This window comes from Stegodyphus dumicola, chromosome 3 (genome assembly GCF_044657685.1).
Source record: "Stegodyphus dumicola isolate Sdum_Otavi_A_Nest chromosome 3, ASM4465768v1".
NCBI classification, from domain to species: Eukaryota; Metazoa; Arthropoda; class Arachnida; order Araneae; family Eresidae; genus Stegodyphus; species Stegodyphus dumicola.
The window spans coordinates 5,835,128-5,853,065 of NC_140770.1; the positions used below are offsets into that span (position 1 = coordinate 5,835,128).

General features: G+C 32.4%; 1 protein-coding gene across 4 annotated transcripts in view; it reads left to right on the forward strand.

Annotated features, from left to right (window-relative positions):
- The window catches only part of car (vacuolar protein sorting-associated protein 33A), a 75,383-nt gene that overhangs the window by 16,387 nt on the left and 41,058 nt on the right, over positions 1 to 17,938 (forward strand). For all 4 annotated transcript variants that reach the window (XM_085812536.1, XM_085812535.1, XM_085812538.1 and 1 more), the window contains exons 4-8: positions 2,261 to 2,345; positions 3,915 to 4,019; positions 14,083 to 14,199; positions 15,750 to 15,924; positions 17,446 to 17,636. In XM_085812536.1, the coding sequence (XP_085668662.1) occupies positions 2,261 to 2,345; positions 3,915 to 4,019; positions 14,083 to 14,199; positions 15,750 to 15,924; positions 17,446 to 17,636 (673 nt within the window). The remainder of the gene's footprint in view (positions 1 to 2,260; positions 2,346 to 3,914; positions 4,020 to 14,082; positions 14,200 to 15,749; positions 15,925 to 17,445; positions 17,637 to 17,938) is intronic.

Genomic DNA, 17,938 nt, shown 5'->3' on the forward strand with positions numbered 1-17,938 from the left:
ATTATTATAAGTCAAAGAAATATCAAAACTGCTAAAATTTTTGGTGATATCCTGCTGCAAGTCCCACACACAGTTTAAGAAACTGCTATACAGTAATGTTACAAGAAAAACATCATAGAGTAAGCCAAAAGAACTTTAGTAACAGGAAGAGGGGAGCCTGTATTCCCAAAAAGGGTATACTGAATAAAGTTATACAGTACAAAGTCCGTAATCCGGACTCGTCGGGACTTCGACGATTCCGGATTAGTGGTTTTTCCGAATTATAGATCAGCAATTTCAATCTGGTAAGATGGCATGCAGAAATTATACAATTAAAAATATGAAACCATAATTTATGAAATAAAGAGCAATTATGATCTAAAGGGTATCAAAATTTACAAAAAAAAAAAAAAAAAAAAAAAAAAAGCTTTATATTTATGTGTTTACTTTTTTTATTATTTCTTTCAATGTAAGTTGTTTAAGTTGCTTCATTTTTTGTGCTAATATTTTTTCTTTAATTCTATAAACAGACATAATTTCTTGTTCAGCTACAAATTTCCACTGTTCAAGTCCTTTAATTGCTGTGTTGAGAATACCGACTAACTTGTCAATCGAAATTTTTTCATTTTCAATAACCTCTCTGTCACTTTCTTCACTGTCGGAAGCGGGCATTAAACGCGCATGCGTAAACACATTACGCACATGTGTAAAGCATACAAAAAGAAACAGTTTGTAGCTTTGAGGTCCGGATTATAGATCATTCCGGATAATGCACTTTGTACTGTACATGGTGAAACTGCAAAGGAATGATATCCTATGAATTGTTGCCATAGGTATACTATGAAGTTTAAAAAGCAGAGAGCAAAAAAGCAAAGTGCCAGACTGACCAGTTGTTGAGGTGTTGTGTTTCTTCACGAAAGTGTTAGGCCCCACATTTTGATGAATTTCAGTAATATTAAAATATGGTTGAGGTGTTTTGTGTCATCTCGCAAAGTAAACCTTGCCCGCTGAGATTTTTCATCTTAGTTCCAAATTCTCTGAATGGCATGGAGTTAATTTCTTTCAAAACTCTCAAACAGCACTGTGATAATTTTTTTATGAATGGCAAGTGAAGATGGCAAAAAGTCACAGCACAAAATGGTCTTATGATTCATTGAAATTTTCTTGTGTTTTTGTATTGCTTCATTAGTATAAATTGTTTAAAGAAAAGGGTGAAAAAAATAAAGGAACATTTTGCATGACCTAACAGTATTTTCTGATTGTCCTCACAAAAAGTCACCATCTAATTGCCAACATTACAGCTTATGGGTACTGTTCTATTCATAAATAATAATAAAAAAAGCATTTTCTTTGAATCAAAAAATTTTATATGAAAATAACAAAAACCTTGTATAGCTGATAAATTGATTTTATGATTTTACTATGATTGCTTGCTGATGATTTTACGATTGGAACAGATCTAAACAAAGTAAAGATTTAAGATTACGGTTTAAAAATTAACAACTGTTGTGAGAAAAAGTTTGATATCTGACTAATCAAAACTGAAAGTGTCTTCCCAAAAGCAATTTTTAGAAAACTTTTCTTTTGCAGTATATTTTTTTTTTAATTTTTCACTGTAAAATATGTTAAATTTAGAAAACTAGCTGCTTTAAATAGTTATTATAAAAAAGGAAAAAAATATAATAATAAAATGGTTGCACAAGTATAATTTCCTGGCAGTCTGGTAATTAGTAATTAAACAGAGATGATAAACTGTATTTGTTGCTTTTAAATAAAAGTCAGATTAAATTTGAAAAAAAATGTAAATATTCTGTGCTTTTCTAAATGGCAACTGTTTGGAGCATGGAAGATAAAAATATTTATTTCTAAAACAGAAGATGTAAAACTGCCCCCCTTCTTCTCTCTCTCCCCCCCCCCCATCTCAAACCTCAAATTCTGATTTTTTTAAAATTAATTTTATGTCTTATGCCAGTTCAATGAAATTTTGATTAACAAACTCAAGGATTTAAAAGCATTGTCTTGTCAGAGTTGCCAAAGCATAAGATATTCATGGTTGAAATTTAATTAGAAAACTCATTGATTTAATGAAATGTATTACCATTCTACAAAGCATACAATATTTGTTATTTCTAGTTCTTTAATTGTTATACAGATGATTACCAGAATTCGGTGCAGTAGTAAGCAGTTTATTAAGAAAGTAGAATGACTATGAGCAATTTTATTAAATTGTAGTTTGACCTTGTTACTGTATTTTTAATATAATATTTTGCTTTAATTCTAGATTAGAAGGTATGAAAATTTCAAAAAAGGAATTTAGTATTTTCTTTGTTCCAAGGAAAAATGAACTCTGTCAAGAAAGACTGTCTGTAAGCCATATTTGTTAACTCTTTATTTTTTGTACATATATGGTTTTTCAAAGCAACACGATTAAAACCCCCAAGATAGGTTGGCTGCATGGGTGTTTTTGTGACTTCCTCCATGCTTATTACAGATACAAGCCAGTTCACTTTTCAGGTACTCCATGAAGGCATCCTTCTCATGTAATTTGCCATATTCAAATAACCTAAACTTTTCAACAATGTTATTATACTTAAATAACTTAAATGTTTATGATGAGGAAATACTTTATTACCATATCTGTCAGTCTCACTAGCTATGAATCCAGTTAATCATTTATCGTTTGAATTTGAGTGAGGTATAATAAAAAAAAGTTTTTAATCAATAAGCTTTTATTTAAAATAGATATGATAATTAAGGTACTGAAAGGAGAGAAATAATGGTGGTTTGTTATAAAAAACCCCGAGACTGAATCACCAATGAACTGAGATATCTTGCCAAAATCTGACTATGTGTTTTTATACTTTACCATGTGATCATATATCAGCATCGGCATGTTCTTAAACCTCGCCACATAATCCTGTATTTACCATGTTGAATTTTTTGCTCTCATGACATGTTCTTATATTATTCATTTTTGATAAGTTTATCAAATTCGCATTCTTTATTTAAAAATATATTCATTGCCTTTTTTGTGTGAATATGACATTATTTTTAATTTACCAAGTAATGAGGAGGATGTCATATCATTTTTTTAAGAGAGAGGTCAGTCTTCTGTATGAGTAATTGAGTAAGCGAAATTGGCTATAACATGAAACTTTATCTTAACGACGAGATCATTTACAGATTCCACTCACAGTGAAGCAACATGAGTGAACTAAATAAAAGCTTATAAAAATGGAGACAAGAGCAACATCCCATTCATGTAGTCTTCCAGAAAGTGAAGAAATCCATGTTTCAGTAATGGTTCCAAATGTTGAAAGATACCTAGCAAGATCTCGTTAAATTTATGTCTTGTTTTATGAGAAAGATTAGAACCTGTATCATGTTATATAGATGATTAATTAATGATGTAATATATTGTTTACCCCTTTTAGCTATTTATATTTTAGTTGATGGCTCTAAAATGGGTTATTGTTTTAATCCTGTCTTTTTCCTTCCATTTTATTGCATGTTCATATCTTAAAATAGCATTTAAAAGTGCCATGATCTAAGATGTAAATAACTAACTAAAAATGGTAAATCACATCCTATATGATTACCAATGGTTTTAATAGTTTGGCCATTTTTCTTCTGGATTGAATCTGTAATAAGTGTGAAAATTTATTATTTAGAAAAACAGAGGAAGTGAAATATTTAATTTAGTTTTTCATTTTCACAGTGAAATTATTTGAAAAAATAATTGCATTTTCTATCTTAAGAAATTTTTTAAAGTAATTCCTTCTATGAAATTACTAGTACAGAGCTAATGGTTTTCAAGCTTAATGTACTCAGTTTAATAAATTAAAAATATATATATATATAATGCAATTATGAATTTATTGAAATTATTCAGTCATTCTTTTTTCTGCTCATAATTTGTGTATCTATATTTCAAGGAACGAGGTGTGTGGGGAAACTTTGCAAACATTATTGAATATACAGTTGATCTTTTTCCTGTAGATTATGATGTCTTATCAATGGAATTGGAAACAGCATTTAAGGTACGCATTGACATGTTAATTGAATCTTGGTACATTTATGCCTCAGAAATGTAGAAAAAAAATTAAATTTTTTTATATTAAGATAAATGAAAAATGTGGGAGTTTATTTCATTTGAAAAATTTTTTAACACTTCTATATATTAAATTTTAACATATACAGTCAAAAGTCGTTAATTCGGACACCCATAATCCGAACCTCAAAGCTACAAACTTTCTGCGCATGCGTTATGTTGACGCATGCGCGTAAGACCTTTACGGCTGCGAATATGCGTGTGCATATGCGCATAATACATTGATGCATGCACGTTTAATGTATAACGGATGGTATAAGCTAAGCTAAAATTATCTAATTCAGTTAATGTTGCAGATTGCGTTGTTCCTTAATCTTCAAATTGGATCCGGCTTATAATTTTTTGCAAACTCTTAGAGCAATTTTATAAAAGTAAGCTTGAACTTTCGATTATGTCAAATAGAATTTCCGATATATATTTACTAATATGTAAAGGATCTACAAAGCGAAAGCTTCGTTTCTCTAACCATTCCGAAATCTGTTTATCAATTTCATGCTGCTCGGCAGGGGGGGGGACGCCGCGGCACGCTATGAATTGGAAGTTGATCTGTCAGCACTATTCTTATCTTCAGGGCAGATGTTTTTATTTTATTTGGCTTATAATTCAATTCTAAATGTAGTATTTCATCTCGATGTACTCCGTCTTTGATATGATTTAAATCAAATTCCTCATCATTATAATTTGCTTCCGATAGTGAAGAAAGTGACACAGAGGTTATTGAAAACGAAAAAATTTCGATTGACAAATTAATCGGTACTCTCAACACAGCAATTATAGGACTTGAACATTGGAACTTTGTAACTGAAGAAGAAATTATGTCTGTTTATAGAATTAAAGAGAAAATATTAGCACAAAAATTGAAGCAACTTAAACAACTTACATTGAAAGAAATGTTAAAAAAAGTAAACACATAAATATTAAGCTTTTTTTTTTTTTTTTTTTTGTAAATTTTGATACCCTTTAGATCATAATTGCTCTTTATTTCATAAATTATGGTTTCATATTTTTAATTGTATAATTTCTTCATGCCATCTTACCAGATTGAAATTGCTGATCTATAATACGGAAAAACCCCTAATCCGGAATCGCCAAAGTCCCGACGAGTCCGAATTAACGACTTTTGACTGTAGTTGAAACCAAAATAAAATATTCTAGATTTCCATGCTTAAAACCATGTTTAAATATAAGTATACAAGTAGAACATTTTATGTCATTTTCAGCATTTTAATTCTCAGTGTCTTTTAGTTCTTCGATATAATAATTTGGCATCTATAGAGTTACAAATGCTCTTTAGGCAAAGTATGAAAAAACGGTTATGATAAAGCTATTACTTAAAAGACGTTCATTCCTCAAATATACAAATGTTATTTAGAAAAATTAATGAAAGATTGCCATTAAAACTGTTATTCCAAATATGTAAAATGATCTTGATACATAATAAATTTGTATTTTCTATCTGGTTAGACTGGAAACCAGTGAGATCTACCTAACAATGGAAATTATATTCAAAAACAATCATAAGTTTCACAACAATGCCCTTTTTAATATCTTTTTGTTTTTTCCAACAGGGTTCACAAAAGTTGTTCTAGAGTTCAATATCATTTACGTTTAACATTTTTATATTTGATTGAAAGTTCTTTCACCATTCTGTTGCAGTGTCCGTGTCCAGTACTCATATTAATTTTTATATAGTATTGGAAATAACTCAGTATCCATGATATAATACTGTATAGTACTGACACATTCTTTAGCAGGATAAATGAATGCAATTTTTTTCTCCCACAAACATCACATCTGATCGATTCAGCAGCCAGTAATCCTGTAGTTCTTTCTTAATAGTCATTTTGGCCTTTTTATTAACTCCTTTTAAGAAGTTTTTTTATAGATTGGCTAGGAAATACAGTAGAAGTTCGATAATCCGGCACGTTCGGGACCGGCTCGGTGCCGGACTACCGAAAATTCCGGTCTATCGGGCGGTAATTATAAGAACAATTAGGTTAATAATTAAACTAAAAATACAGTATGCAAATACATACAACAAAGTTTATTTTACATTTCCTATAATGTATGTACACGTACTGTAAAACATATTTCACTTAGATTTTAAAAAGTCACGAATGTCTTTTTGTTTTCTTGACTTTTGGCGTTTAGTATAAAATTTATTTCTAATGATATGGAAATCAATAATTTCTGAAGCACTGTAGCTAGTACTAGCCTCGGCAAAAGAGATAAACTTATTTAGTGATTCTGCAGCTTCTGCCCAGCTGATTTTTTCCTTTTCTTCCGTTTCGGCATCTGAGTCATTTTCTTCAAGATTTTGAGTAGGCTGAGAGTTTACTACAATGTTGATAATGTCCTCATCGGTTAGTTCTTGTTCAACAGGCTCATTCTTGTCGATTAAAAGCCACTCCTCTACCTCATCTTCAGGCAGGTTTTTCAAGGGATTGTCAGTACTTCTAACGACATCCAAAACTTTGGTCAGAGCATTTTGATGGTTTTCTTCCTCATCAGTCTGTAGAGTTAGGTCAGATGCAGGGTTTGCAGCTGGCCAAAGTTTTCTCCAGCATTTTTGGAGTGTTGTATTTTTTACCTGGTTCCAAGACTGTGCAATAGCATAGACGGCATCTTTTACTGTAAACGTTTTTTGAAAATCAGTCACGTCACAGTCGGCATTTAACAGGCCTTGAATAAAAGACCTTCTATAAAAGCATTTAAAATTTTGAATAACCCCTTGGTCCATGGGTTGAATCAAAGATGTTACGTTAGGTGGGAGCAGAGTAGCAACAATATTTCCAGAAACTAACTCATCTACTGGCGGATGGGCTTTGCAATTGTCCAAAAGAAGGATGGCTTTAGTATCTTCTGGTAGACCAAGGCTTTTGAAGGATTCCTTGACCTTAGGCACAAAGTGGTGAAAAAACCAGTCTTTAAACTGGGCGGCAGTTATCCACGCATTTGATTGAGCATCGTATTGGACAGGCAAGTGTGTAACATTCTTAAAAGCCCTGGGTTTTGCAGATTTACCTATCACAAAAGGGGTCACTCGGTGGTTTCCAGACGCATTAGCACATAGCAAAACGGTTAATCTGTCTTTGTTTTTTTTTAAACCCTTGGCTGCTTTTTCTCCTCCCCCAGCTAGTGTAGATGTTGGTAAACATCACCACAATAGCCCTGTTTCATCAGCATTGTAGATCTGTTCAGGTGTTAAATCATTATCAGCCACGATTTTCTCAAACTCGTCTTTGTATTTTTCTGCAGAGTTTTGGTGAAAGGGTTTCTCCAGTTACATCAAGTCTTCGAATTCCATGCCGAAACTTAAAGTTTCTGAGCCAACCATCAGAATAATTACATTCACTTTCAGCAACCCCTAAATCTTGGCCGAATTTCTTTGCCTTTTCAACAATCATTGGCCCTGTTACCGGTTTTCCTTCAGAACGTACTGCACTAAACCATTTGAACAATACACTATCTAGCTGTTCCAGTTTTGGTTTTTTTAATGTTTGTCTAGAAGCCAATTTTTCAGTTGTTACCGATTGAGAAGCAAACTTCATTAGTTAATCTTTTTGTTTTTTAATGTCATAAATAGTTGATGAGCCAATATTAAACTCATTCATTAAAACATTTCTATTCTCGCCTTTTTCTAGCCGTTTGATGATTTCTAGTTTCTGATTGAGAGTCAGTGTTACGTGTTTTCGTTTCTCTCCTTTTGAACTCGAAGGCTTAGGTTTTGAAAACATGGTCACTGTACAGTTAGAACGAAAATCACTTTTTCTATAAACAGTTTCAAAAGTTACGTTTACTGCGATGTGAAAGGACACAAAACAACAACGCACAAAAAAATGGCGAAGACGCTTCATGATTGATTAACGGAGCTGCACTGCACCTGAATTTGTTGTGACAGCTGAGGCTAGCCGGCCGCTAATTGTTTCTGAACAATACCGAGCGCTTTCGGATGATCTTGAACTACCCCGAAAACTTCCAAATAGCTCTTGAGCGGTTTTATTTGCTTTAAAGACACACTTTTGGAGAAAACCAAAATTTTTACAATTTTCCGGAGCGATGCCAGACTATCGGGCATTCCGGACTGTTGTATTCCGGACTAATGGACTTCTACTGTATGTGAAATATGAATTGTTTCATACCTTGCCGGCCAGTTTTAGGCTTTATATACTGTTACGAATTTGGTATTTAAAAAGCTAATGTTAGTTCAATTATAAATTAAATGGTTTTATTTCTCGCGCAGTGCAGCGCGTGATGAATATTAAAAGAAAGCTAAGCCGGAAAAATTAAAAATACAAGAGCGCGTGCGTTAAATAAATAAATATCTCTTTTTGATTTCGAGAAAGTGCTGGAAAATTCTAGCGCGTGATTTTAAAATCTTATAAAAGGAGGAAAACATCTCAGTTTGTAGGAGTTGCTTAGTTTGTTGTTGTTTAGAAAACTACTGTTGTTGATTGTAGCGAATTCGCGGATTAGCGTTCTTTAGCTGTTTTGAATTACGTTCTATTGGACATTTGAGTAGTTAAAAGAAAACTACTGTGAGATATTGTAATACTGCGTGATAATTTGAGAAAATTTAAGCATTTTTGTTGTGATAATAATAAATTTTTGTTCATTTTTCATCGGACTTGTGCATTCATTTAGTAACGAATCCGTACGCACGCAACAATTTTTGGTGTCAGAAGTGGGATTTGAATGCCAATAACAAGAGCGATGGAAGAGCAGTTAAGGCAATTGATAACAGCCTTTGCCTCGTTTAAAGAAGAAATGAAAGAAGAGATGAAATCTAGCCAAGGAAAGATGGAAGGGGCCGTCAACTCTGTTAAGGACGAAATGAAAGCCGTTCAAGCTGGTCAAGAAAAGATTGAAGCAGGTCAAGAAGAAATGAAAAGAGAGATTACCTGCATAATAGAAAATAAATTTGAAGCTATGGAAGGCAGAATTGACACAGTTGAAAATAAAGTTGGACTAATTGAAGAAAGAGTTTCTTCGGTGAAAAAAGAAATAGAAGAAAGAGTTTCTTCTGTAAAAGAACATATAGAAGGGAGAGTTTCTGCTGTGGAGGAACGAATTGAAGGAAGAGTTTGTGCCGTCCAACACCAAATCGAACAACAAATTGATGAGAGAGTTTCTGAAGTTGCCAAAGAAATGGATACTTTAAAGAAATTCGTAGCGTCGGCAGGGAGCAGGAGTGATGATTTTAAATTCTTACCAATGCCTGCTCGTCCACCTCTGAAGCTATCCACATATGATGGGAAGACCTCCTGGCAGGTGTATAAGACACAATTTTCTATCGTGGCGGATGCGAATGGATGGGATTCCCAAGCTAAGGCCTGTCATCTCGCCGCTTCTCTAAGAGCCGACGCAGCGGATATCCTGCAGACGCTTCCCGAAAATCAAAGGCTAGATTTCGAAGCTCTATCCGGCGCTTTGGAGCTGCGCTTCGGCGAGAAATGTTTAAAAGACTACAGCAGGCTCCAATTAAAATCTCGTCAACAGAAGCTCACCGAAACGCTTCAGGAGCTCGCCTCGGATGTTGAAAGGCTGTCACATCACGCCTTTTCGGAGTGCCCGACAGAAACAAGGGAAATCCTGTCCCTGCAATATTTCATCGATGGCATCCGGGACCCTGAAATACAGAAAGCACTGCGAATGGCGGATGTTAAAGATCTGAAAAGCGCTTTAGTGTATGCCATGAAATTTGAGGCAGCCCAGCAAGCAACTAGTAGAGATCGCTACCCAGTTAGAGCTGTGCGAGTCCATGAGCCAGTGGATCAACTGATGGCTCGTTTAGATGATTTAGCCAGACAAGTCGAAGATTTGATACGGAGTAGGAGCGAGAAGAAAGTGGCTCTAAGGTGTTGGAGATGTGGTAGTGAAGGTCACCTAAGACGGAATTGCAGAATACCCCAGGGTACGGAATATAAAGCAGATGATTTTACCAGACAAGTCAGTGGCTTGAGACGGAACAGAAGTGAAAAGAAACTAATTCTAAAGTGCTGGAACTGCGGAGTTGAAGGCCACATACGAAGAAACTGCAGAACACCCCGAGGTACGGAAAATAAGACCATTTCCCAGCAACAACGCAGTAAACAAATTAGTGACCATATCGAGGAACGGAGGTTGCCAGATAGTGAAAAACCTTGTTTTAAAGCGCTTAAAATTTATACAGTGAGTGGCAACAGTAACGGAATGTCCATTAATGGGAATATCGATGGAGTTCCTTGCGATATGATCATTGACACAGGAGCTAATGTTACCATCATTAGGAAAGATTTAGCTGAACAGTTTAAAGACAAACTTATTTGGATGCCATCCTGTGTTACCCTTCAGACTGCGTCTGGTGACAAGATCGACATAACTGGGAAGTTAAACGTAAACATCACGTTTGGAAATGCCGCCTACCATCACACGGCTTATGTGGCGGATATCACAGATCCATGCATACTCGGATTGGACTTTTTAAGGAAATACAATTTTTCCTTAGACTTCAAAAACAACAAACTGCTTTCAGCATCTGGTGACATGACTATCCATCCTCAGAAGAGATCCTCACTTGGAAATGCCGACGCCTTGTCCGAAAGACCCAGCTCGGGAAGCCGCCGAAATCATACCGGGGTCGAAAAGAAACGCAAGACTACCATCTATTCTCCATCTCAGAAGCTCTCCGGTCGAGACCTTCGTCTGCCTTGTGACCATGTGTTTGATCGCCATACGGATGCGCCTTCATTGCCTGAGGAACACATCCAAGACGCCCAGGCCCGTTTTGAGGGGATGCACCGTTCTGCACGAAAGCGAGTCAACTTGGCGACGGAGAAAATGAAGACCAGATGCGACACAAGAGCTACTAGACATAGATCCAACAAAGGAGACAAGGTGTGGTTGTGGAACCCGATTCAACGAAAAGGACTGAGTCCTAAATTACAGTCACCTTCGGATGGTCCATATACAGCGCTGAACACGAATGACGTCGTGGTTCGGATCCGTGAGTCTTCGAACTCTTACGACAGGTTAGCTCGTTACTATGGCCATAGTACATAATGTAACTAATTGTAAATAGTATCAGACCATGGTCCTTTTTGTTTTTAAATGTGTATTTGATTTGTTTTGTATTTAGTATTTGATTTGTTTAAGTTAGTTATTGCATTTATTGTTCATGTTGTTTGATATTGTAATGTAATGTTTATGCCTCAGTTGCATTTATGCCACAGTTGTAAGTTTAGCTTCCTGTCCAGGGATTGTACTGCCCGGGACGTGCAGTCCTTGGGAAGGGGGCAGTGTTACGAATTTGGTATTTAAAAAGCTAATGTTAGTTCAATTATAAATTAAATGGTTTTATTTCTCGCGCAGTGCAGCGCATGACGAATATTAAAAGAAAGCTAAGCCGGAAAAATTAAAAATACAAGAGCGTGTGCGTTAAATAAATAAATATCTCTTTTTGATTTCGAGAAAGTGCTGGAAAATTCTAGCGCGTGATTTTAAAATCTTATAAAAGGAGGAAAACATCTCAGTTTGTAGGAGTTGCTTAGTTTGTTGTTGTTTAGAAAACTACTGTTGTTGATTGTAGCGAATTCGCGGATTAGCGTTCTTTAGCTGTTTTGAATTACGTTCTATTGGACATTTGAGTAGTTAAAAGAAAACTACTGTGAGATATTGTAATACTGCGTGATAATTTGAGAAAATTTAAGCATTTTTGTTGTGATAATAATAAATTTTTGTTCATTTTTCATCGGACTTGTGCATTCATTTAGTAACGAATCCGTACGCACGCAACAATACAATGCCTAGGCATTCTGTATAATGTTGGATTTCAAACTTTGCTGGTAACATGTATAATGACTGAGTATTTAGGAATATTAGTAATTGTTTTACATTTCATTTAAAATGTATAATATACTTATAATATTGCTTAAATATATTAAAATATATAATATACTTATAACATTGCTTAAATATATTAAAATATATAATACACTTATAAATATACTTATAATATTGCTGATTTTCAGTCTTGTTGAATTTAGAGCATTTTATTTCATTTGTATTACAGTCAAATACCGAAAATCGGCCGACCTGAAATCCGCGTTGTCTCTTAGAATATAAACATTCAGTTTATAGGTTTCGGAAACCGCAACATTGAGTACGAAATATCAAAGAAAAAAATACTTACCGAATGATGACGTCATAATTACCGAATAATAATGAGTCAAAACGGAAATACCAAATTATTGATATGAAAAGTTTAAAAAAATATGATAAAATAAATAAGTTTTTTTCCCTCTAATCTTCATTGAGGAAAAAAAAGCAGACAATTCACTCAAATCTTTGTTCAAGTTCACGATTCACGTTGTATTTTCTGAGCTTTGTTATTTTATTTCACGAGATTGTTTAGTGCTGCCGATTTTTTATCTGGATATTTTATGGATAAATTAAGAATATTTTTAATTTCAGCCCTTTTTATACAGTGACAGATAAGAAACGCACTCGTGATTTTACTGCTTGTAACGTTAAAAAATGTAAGCACGTTGCATTGATGGTAACGCAAAACGTGCAAAATCTGCAGAAGATGGAAGCAGGTGCTACTCCTCGATTTATAGCAGAATGATATGGAATTGCGACACGATTGTTATGATATACAGAAAAATAAAGAAAAGCTGTTGAAATTTTATAGCAACAGTGATTCTAACACCGGAATCCGAAACTAGAAATCTTTGCATGAGGCGAAATCGGCAAACCTCGATGCTGTGTATATATATATAATACAATGAATAATATAATCAATTTATATATGTAATAATAATTTAATGCATATAATAAATTATTGCAATTATGTATATAATAATTTAATTAAATGTATCTAATTCGCCTTATTGATTTTGCACTTTTAGTCTGAATATTATGTTTTATCTTTTCTGTCCTGAAATCCGCAAAATGTTAACCTCTGGGCCAAGCTCTGTGGATTTCTGGAATTCTACTGTATTATCATAATGTATTACAGAAAGTAAAATATATTTGAAATGCAGTTATTTTGAAAATGCATAGGCCAATGATTTTCAACATTTTTTTAGCCCATGTACCCCATTCACTACTGCTAGACAATCAGTCTCCCCCTCCTTTCCAGAACTCAAAATATGCAATTACATTTACTTAAATTTAGATTATTTTTAATATGTTTCATAAATTAAGCAAGAAAATTATATAAAATCTTGATAAATATAAAAATTTGAATAAAAAAGCAGTTTTTTTTTTAATTCATAAACTGAAACTAAATACTAAACAGGTAAATAAAAGGTTGACTGCTTTCTTCCCTGAGATTATGAAATACCTCCCTCCCTTAAAGAAAACACCAAAATAGGTCTTTTATAACTTTTCTCTTTGCCTTTCAAAATTGGTGTATTATCAAAATTTTAAAGTTCTTATGTTGGAAAAAGTATTGCAAGTAGTCATATTCTTATTCACATTTTCTATTATATTTTAATTTCAAAACTAAAACAAGCTGTTAAGCTTATTTTTTGTATACTGAATATAAAATGTATTTATAATTATTTCATCATTGAAATAGAAGTTAATTATATTTATTTTGTTGGTTGGTAATAGTTTTTATGCAGAGAAAAGGGCAATAATTTCGGGGGGGGGGAGGGAAAGGGTTATTTACCACAATTCATGTAAGTTGTTATATTATTAGGCTGACAAAGTAACAAAACTTAAGAATGGAATGATCTATATCATGTTATGCATTCTATTTTTCATTGAAAAAAACATGTAAAATACAAATTCATGTATAATTTTTTTGCAAATTATATAAATTAATTGGTATAGTTCACTAATTATGGAAATTAATATTAAGATTATGCTTAGTGCTTTTCCCCTTTTTTTACTGTTGTTTTGAATTCCATGAGAATTATAAAATAGTCTGGTTATTTTTAGATTAGTTTGATTAACTTTCTTGTTTCTGTCTATTTGCCTCTACCTGAAATATAAGTGTTTTTCAGGAATGTTTTATTGATAATGATATGACAAGTATGCATCATGTTGCTAAAGCATTAATGACTATTCAAGCTGTATATGGTATCATTCCTAATGTATATGGAAAAGGAAAGTGTGCTAAGGTAAATATTTTGAATTAATTTACTCTGTTTAGCTGATTTGATTTTATTCCTTTAATATTTTTAACGATTTCTTTCAGTGCTTTTTCTAAACTTGTAAAAGTGAATAAATAAATAAGTTGCATAGAGTGTATGCTTACAGAGGAAACTCGATTATTTATCACACTTTTAACCTTCAGATTCCCTTAACTGTCAGCTGCTGAACCAGTGTGTTGTGTATAACCAATCCACCAAAAAATAAAGAATGAAAATATGGAGCAAAAGAATCGTTTAAAATACACCATATTATAAAATAAAATATGACTATATCTTTCAAAAAAATTCTTTTAAAAATCACCATACAAATTTTAGTAATAGTAGTTTATCATGTTCCTTATGAATATTTTATTAGGTTTTTTGTAAAACTTCAATGTATCATATAGGGAAGTTGAACAGAAAATTTTCTCTCTGTCTAATTTTATGGAAAAAAAAAATGAACAAAAGTGGTGCAGATGTTAAAATATTTTATACGTGTCACGTTGTGGTTGGAGATTATTTTCTATTAATATTAATAAGTATATTTGTACCGCATATACTAGTGAACAAGGTAAGGAGTTATAATGTGACTGACTTTTAGTTTGATCATTTTATTTACACCAAATGGATTGAAAATGGGATGGGCAAACTTCATGTCAATAAGAGCCACATGTTTGAATTCAGAGAACTACAACTAGATTTTTCAAAAGTCCATATTTACATCATTTTAAAAGAAATGAAATAGGTTTCAGATAAAAAGAATCACTGTTATTCTCTCTGTTCATGATGAATGTCCATAGTACTTTGTTATTAATTAAGAAATTGAAATTAGTCCATAGGAAAGTCCTATTCTGTTATTTGCTCTGAATATTATTTTGCTGTTTTGGAACATGAAAAAAAAATGTATTTAAACAGCATTTAGTTGCTAATTTTAAATAATTCATTATATTAGTCTCTGTTTTCATAGGCCTTGTATCATAAATTTTAAAGTTCTTATGTTGGAAAAAGTATTGCAAGTAGTCATATTCTTATTCACATTTTCTATTATATTTTAATTTCAAAACTAAAACAAGCTGTTAAGCTTATTTTTTGTATACTGAATGTAAAATGTATTTATAATTATTTCATCATTGAAATAGAAGTTAATTATATTTATTTTGTTGGTTGGTAATAGTTTTTATGCAGAGAAAAGGGCAATAATTTCGGGGGGGGAGGGAAAGGGTTATTTACCACAATTCATGTAAGTTGTTATATTATTAGGCTGACAAAGATAGTATTTAGATTATGAAAAAAAATAAAAAAAAAAACAAAAAAAAATTATTAAAAATAATAATGTATTTATTTTATATAATATTTTAAATAATAATGTGCTATATATCAAATGGCGAAGAAATCGTGATGTGAAAACATTGAGCCCATTCGGGGGTTTAATATGATATTTCTCACATCTTAATATGCTAACGAAAATAAGAATATCTTATTTCACCTTTCCCTTTGGCAAGGTAATTTTTATTTATTTATTTATTTTTCTTCCTCAGCATGTTTTTGATCTAATGACTCGAATAAGAAAAGAGCTATCAGGCAATGATCCTCAAGTTACTCCACAAATAGATTGTTTGCTGCTTTTGGATCGTTCTGTCGATTTGTTTTCTGTTCTTGCTACGCAATTAACATATGAAGGTCTGTTAGATGAATTTTTTGGAATTAATAATAGTAAGTTGGTTTCACGATTCATATGTGTTGATTTCTTGTGCTGTGATTTTAATATTTTATCTTGCATCTGTTTTGTTCTATAATATTCATAATTCAGTTATGTATAAATCTGTGTATTGAAATAATCTTTTTGTTTGAAGCTTTTCTTTAATTTCTATAATTCTGGAATATTTTGTAAGAAATTGGATAAATAAGTAATATATTTATATTTTTTAGCATTGTCTTTCGGTATCTTAAGTTTTGTATGCGTGAATTATCACTTTGTTAATTTGTTAGGCATTTTTAATCATCATGTACATTTTATTAAAACGCATATTGCTGTGGTGTTATTTGTAATTATATTTATCAGTACTATGAAATGCAAAATTTGCTAATGTTGTTAATTTGTTATGACCACAGTCATAATAAATTTTCAAATGCTTAGGTCTGTTTAGTCAGAAGTTGTAATCTTCAATAAAAAGTAAGTTTCATATAATTCAATTATTGATGCTATACAATAGTCGTATTATATGAAAGCAGTTGCAGTCAAACACCAAAAATCTGCTGACCTGAAATCACCAACTCTAGAAATCTGTGCAGCCTCTCAAAATCTAAACATTTAATTTATAGGTTCAAAACTGCAACGTAGAGAATGAAATACTGAAGCAAAGAGAAATACTTACCAAATCATTGATATCTTGCTAAAGGTTCCACACCCTTCCAATCTGCATGGAGGTAAAGAAACAGACGACTTCACTCAATAGAGATATTTTATTTCACTTTGTGATTGTAAAAAAATATTTCACCACCAAAGAGTGCATCTTTTTGTTAGCAGAAACATGGAATTCTGTTTTCCAAACAACATTAGTAAATGGCTGTCATAATGTACGGCTGTCCTCGATGTTTATTGAAACTGGGAGCAATGATAGAGTTAGGGTTATAGCTGGAAAGGTTAAAGCAAAAGAATTGCTTCTGTATTTAAAATAAAGAACAAATGAGGAGGTTTTGCAAGAAGATATCACTGAATGGATGAGCCAACACTGGCATATCAGATGACCGATGATGAAATTATTGATTTTGTTTTGAACTCGACATGGCAAAAAAAGGATTTCTGACACCAACACAGATGGTGAATTTGATAGGCATGAGAAAATATCTTTTAATGAGTGTTTGAAACATTGTAAAAAATACCTAAAATGTTTAGAATAGCAAAGTTGTGTCATACAGCAAGAGATTATGAAATATAATTTAGCAAAAAAAAAAATTACTCTGGAACAACTGTAAAGTTTTAAAACAAACCTGTATTGAAACATGTTTAAAAAAATGAAATACTTTATGCTTTATTAGTGCATCTTATTTTGATATGCCTTTATGTGAATGTGTTGTTTATTGTATATGTCCTTATTTTACTTTGTACTTTTAGTTTAAATATTATGATTTATCCTTTTTGTTCTAAAAGCCACACAGCCTGTGGCCTAAGCATTGTGTATTTCTGATCGTCTATTGTATTTGTACTATAATTAAAAACATGCTTTTTGATAGATACTATAGAATTACCACCTGAAAAATTTTGCAAGCCAAGCGAAGGAGGTTTACAAGAAATACCAACTGAACCAAAGCGCTTTCTTTTAAACTCAGCTGAAGAATTATTTGCTGAACTTAGAGACAAAAATTTCAATGCTGTTGGTCCAACACTTAGCAAAAAAGCAAAAGTGCTATCTGCACAGTATGATGTAAGTAAAATTATTAGCACTTCTACTAGCATTTTACTTATTTACTTTTATTACTATTAATATTCTACTTATGTAAATAGAATAATTATTATTAACATTTTGCTAGACATGTTAATATACATGGCTTGTACGGTCCTTAAAAGGTTTTTTTAAAGCAATTTTTCTCCTTCAAAGTCCTTAATTTTTGCCAAAACCGGCAAAAGGTCCTTAAATTATCCCATCTGACATTTCTGTATGTTTTTTATGACTGCCATTTTGGGTCTGAATGAACATTTTGGAGGAATGTTTTTGGTGATGCATTG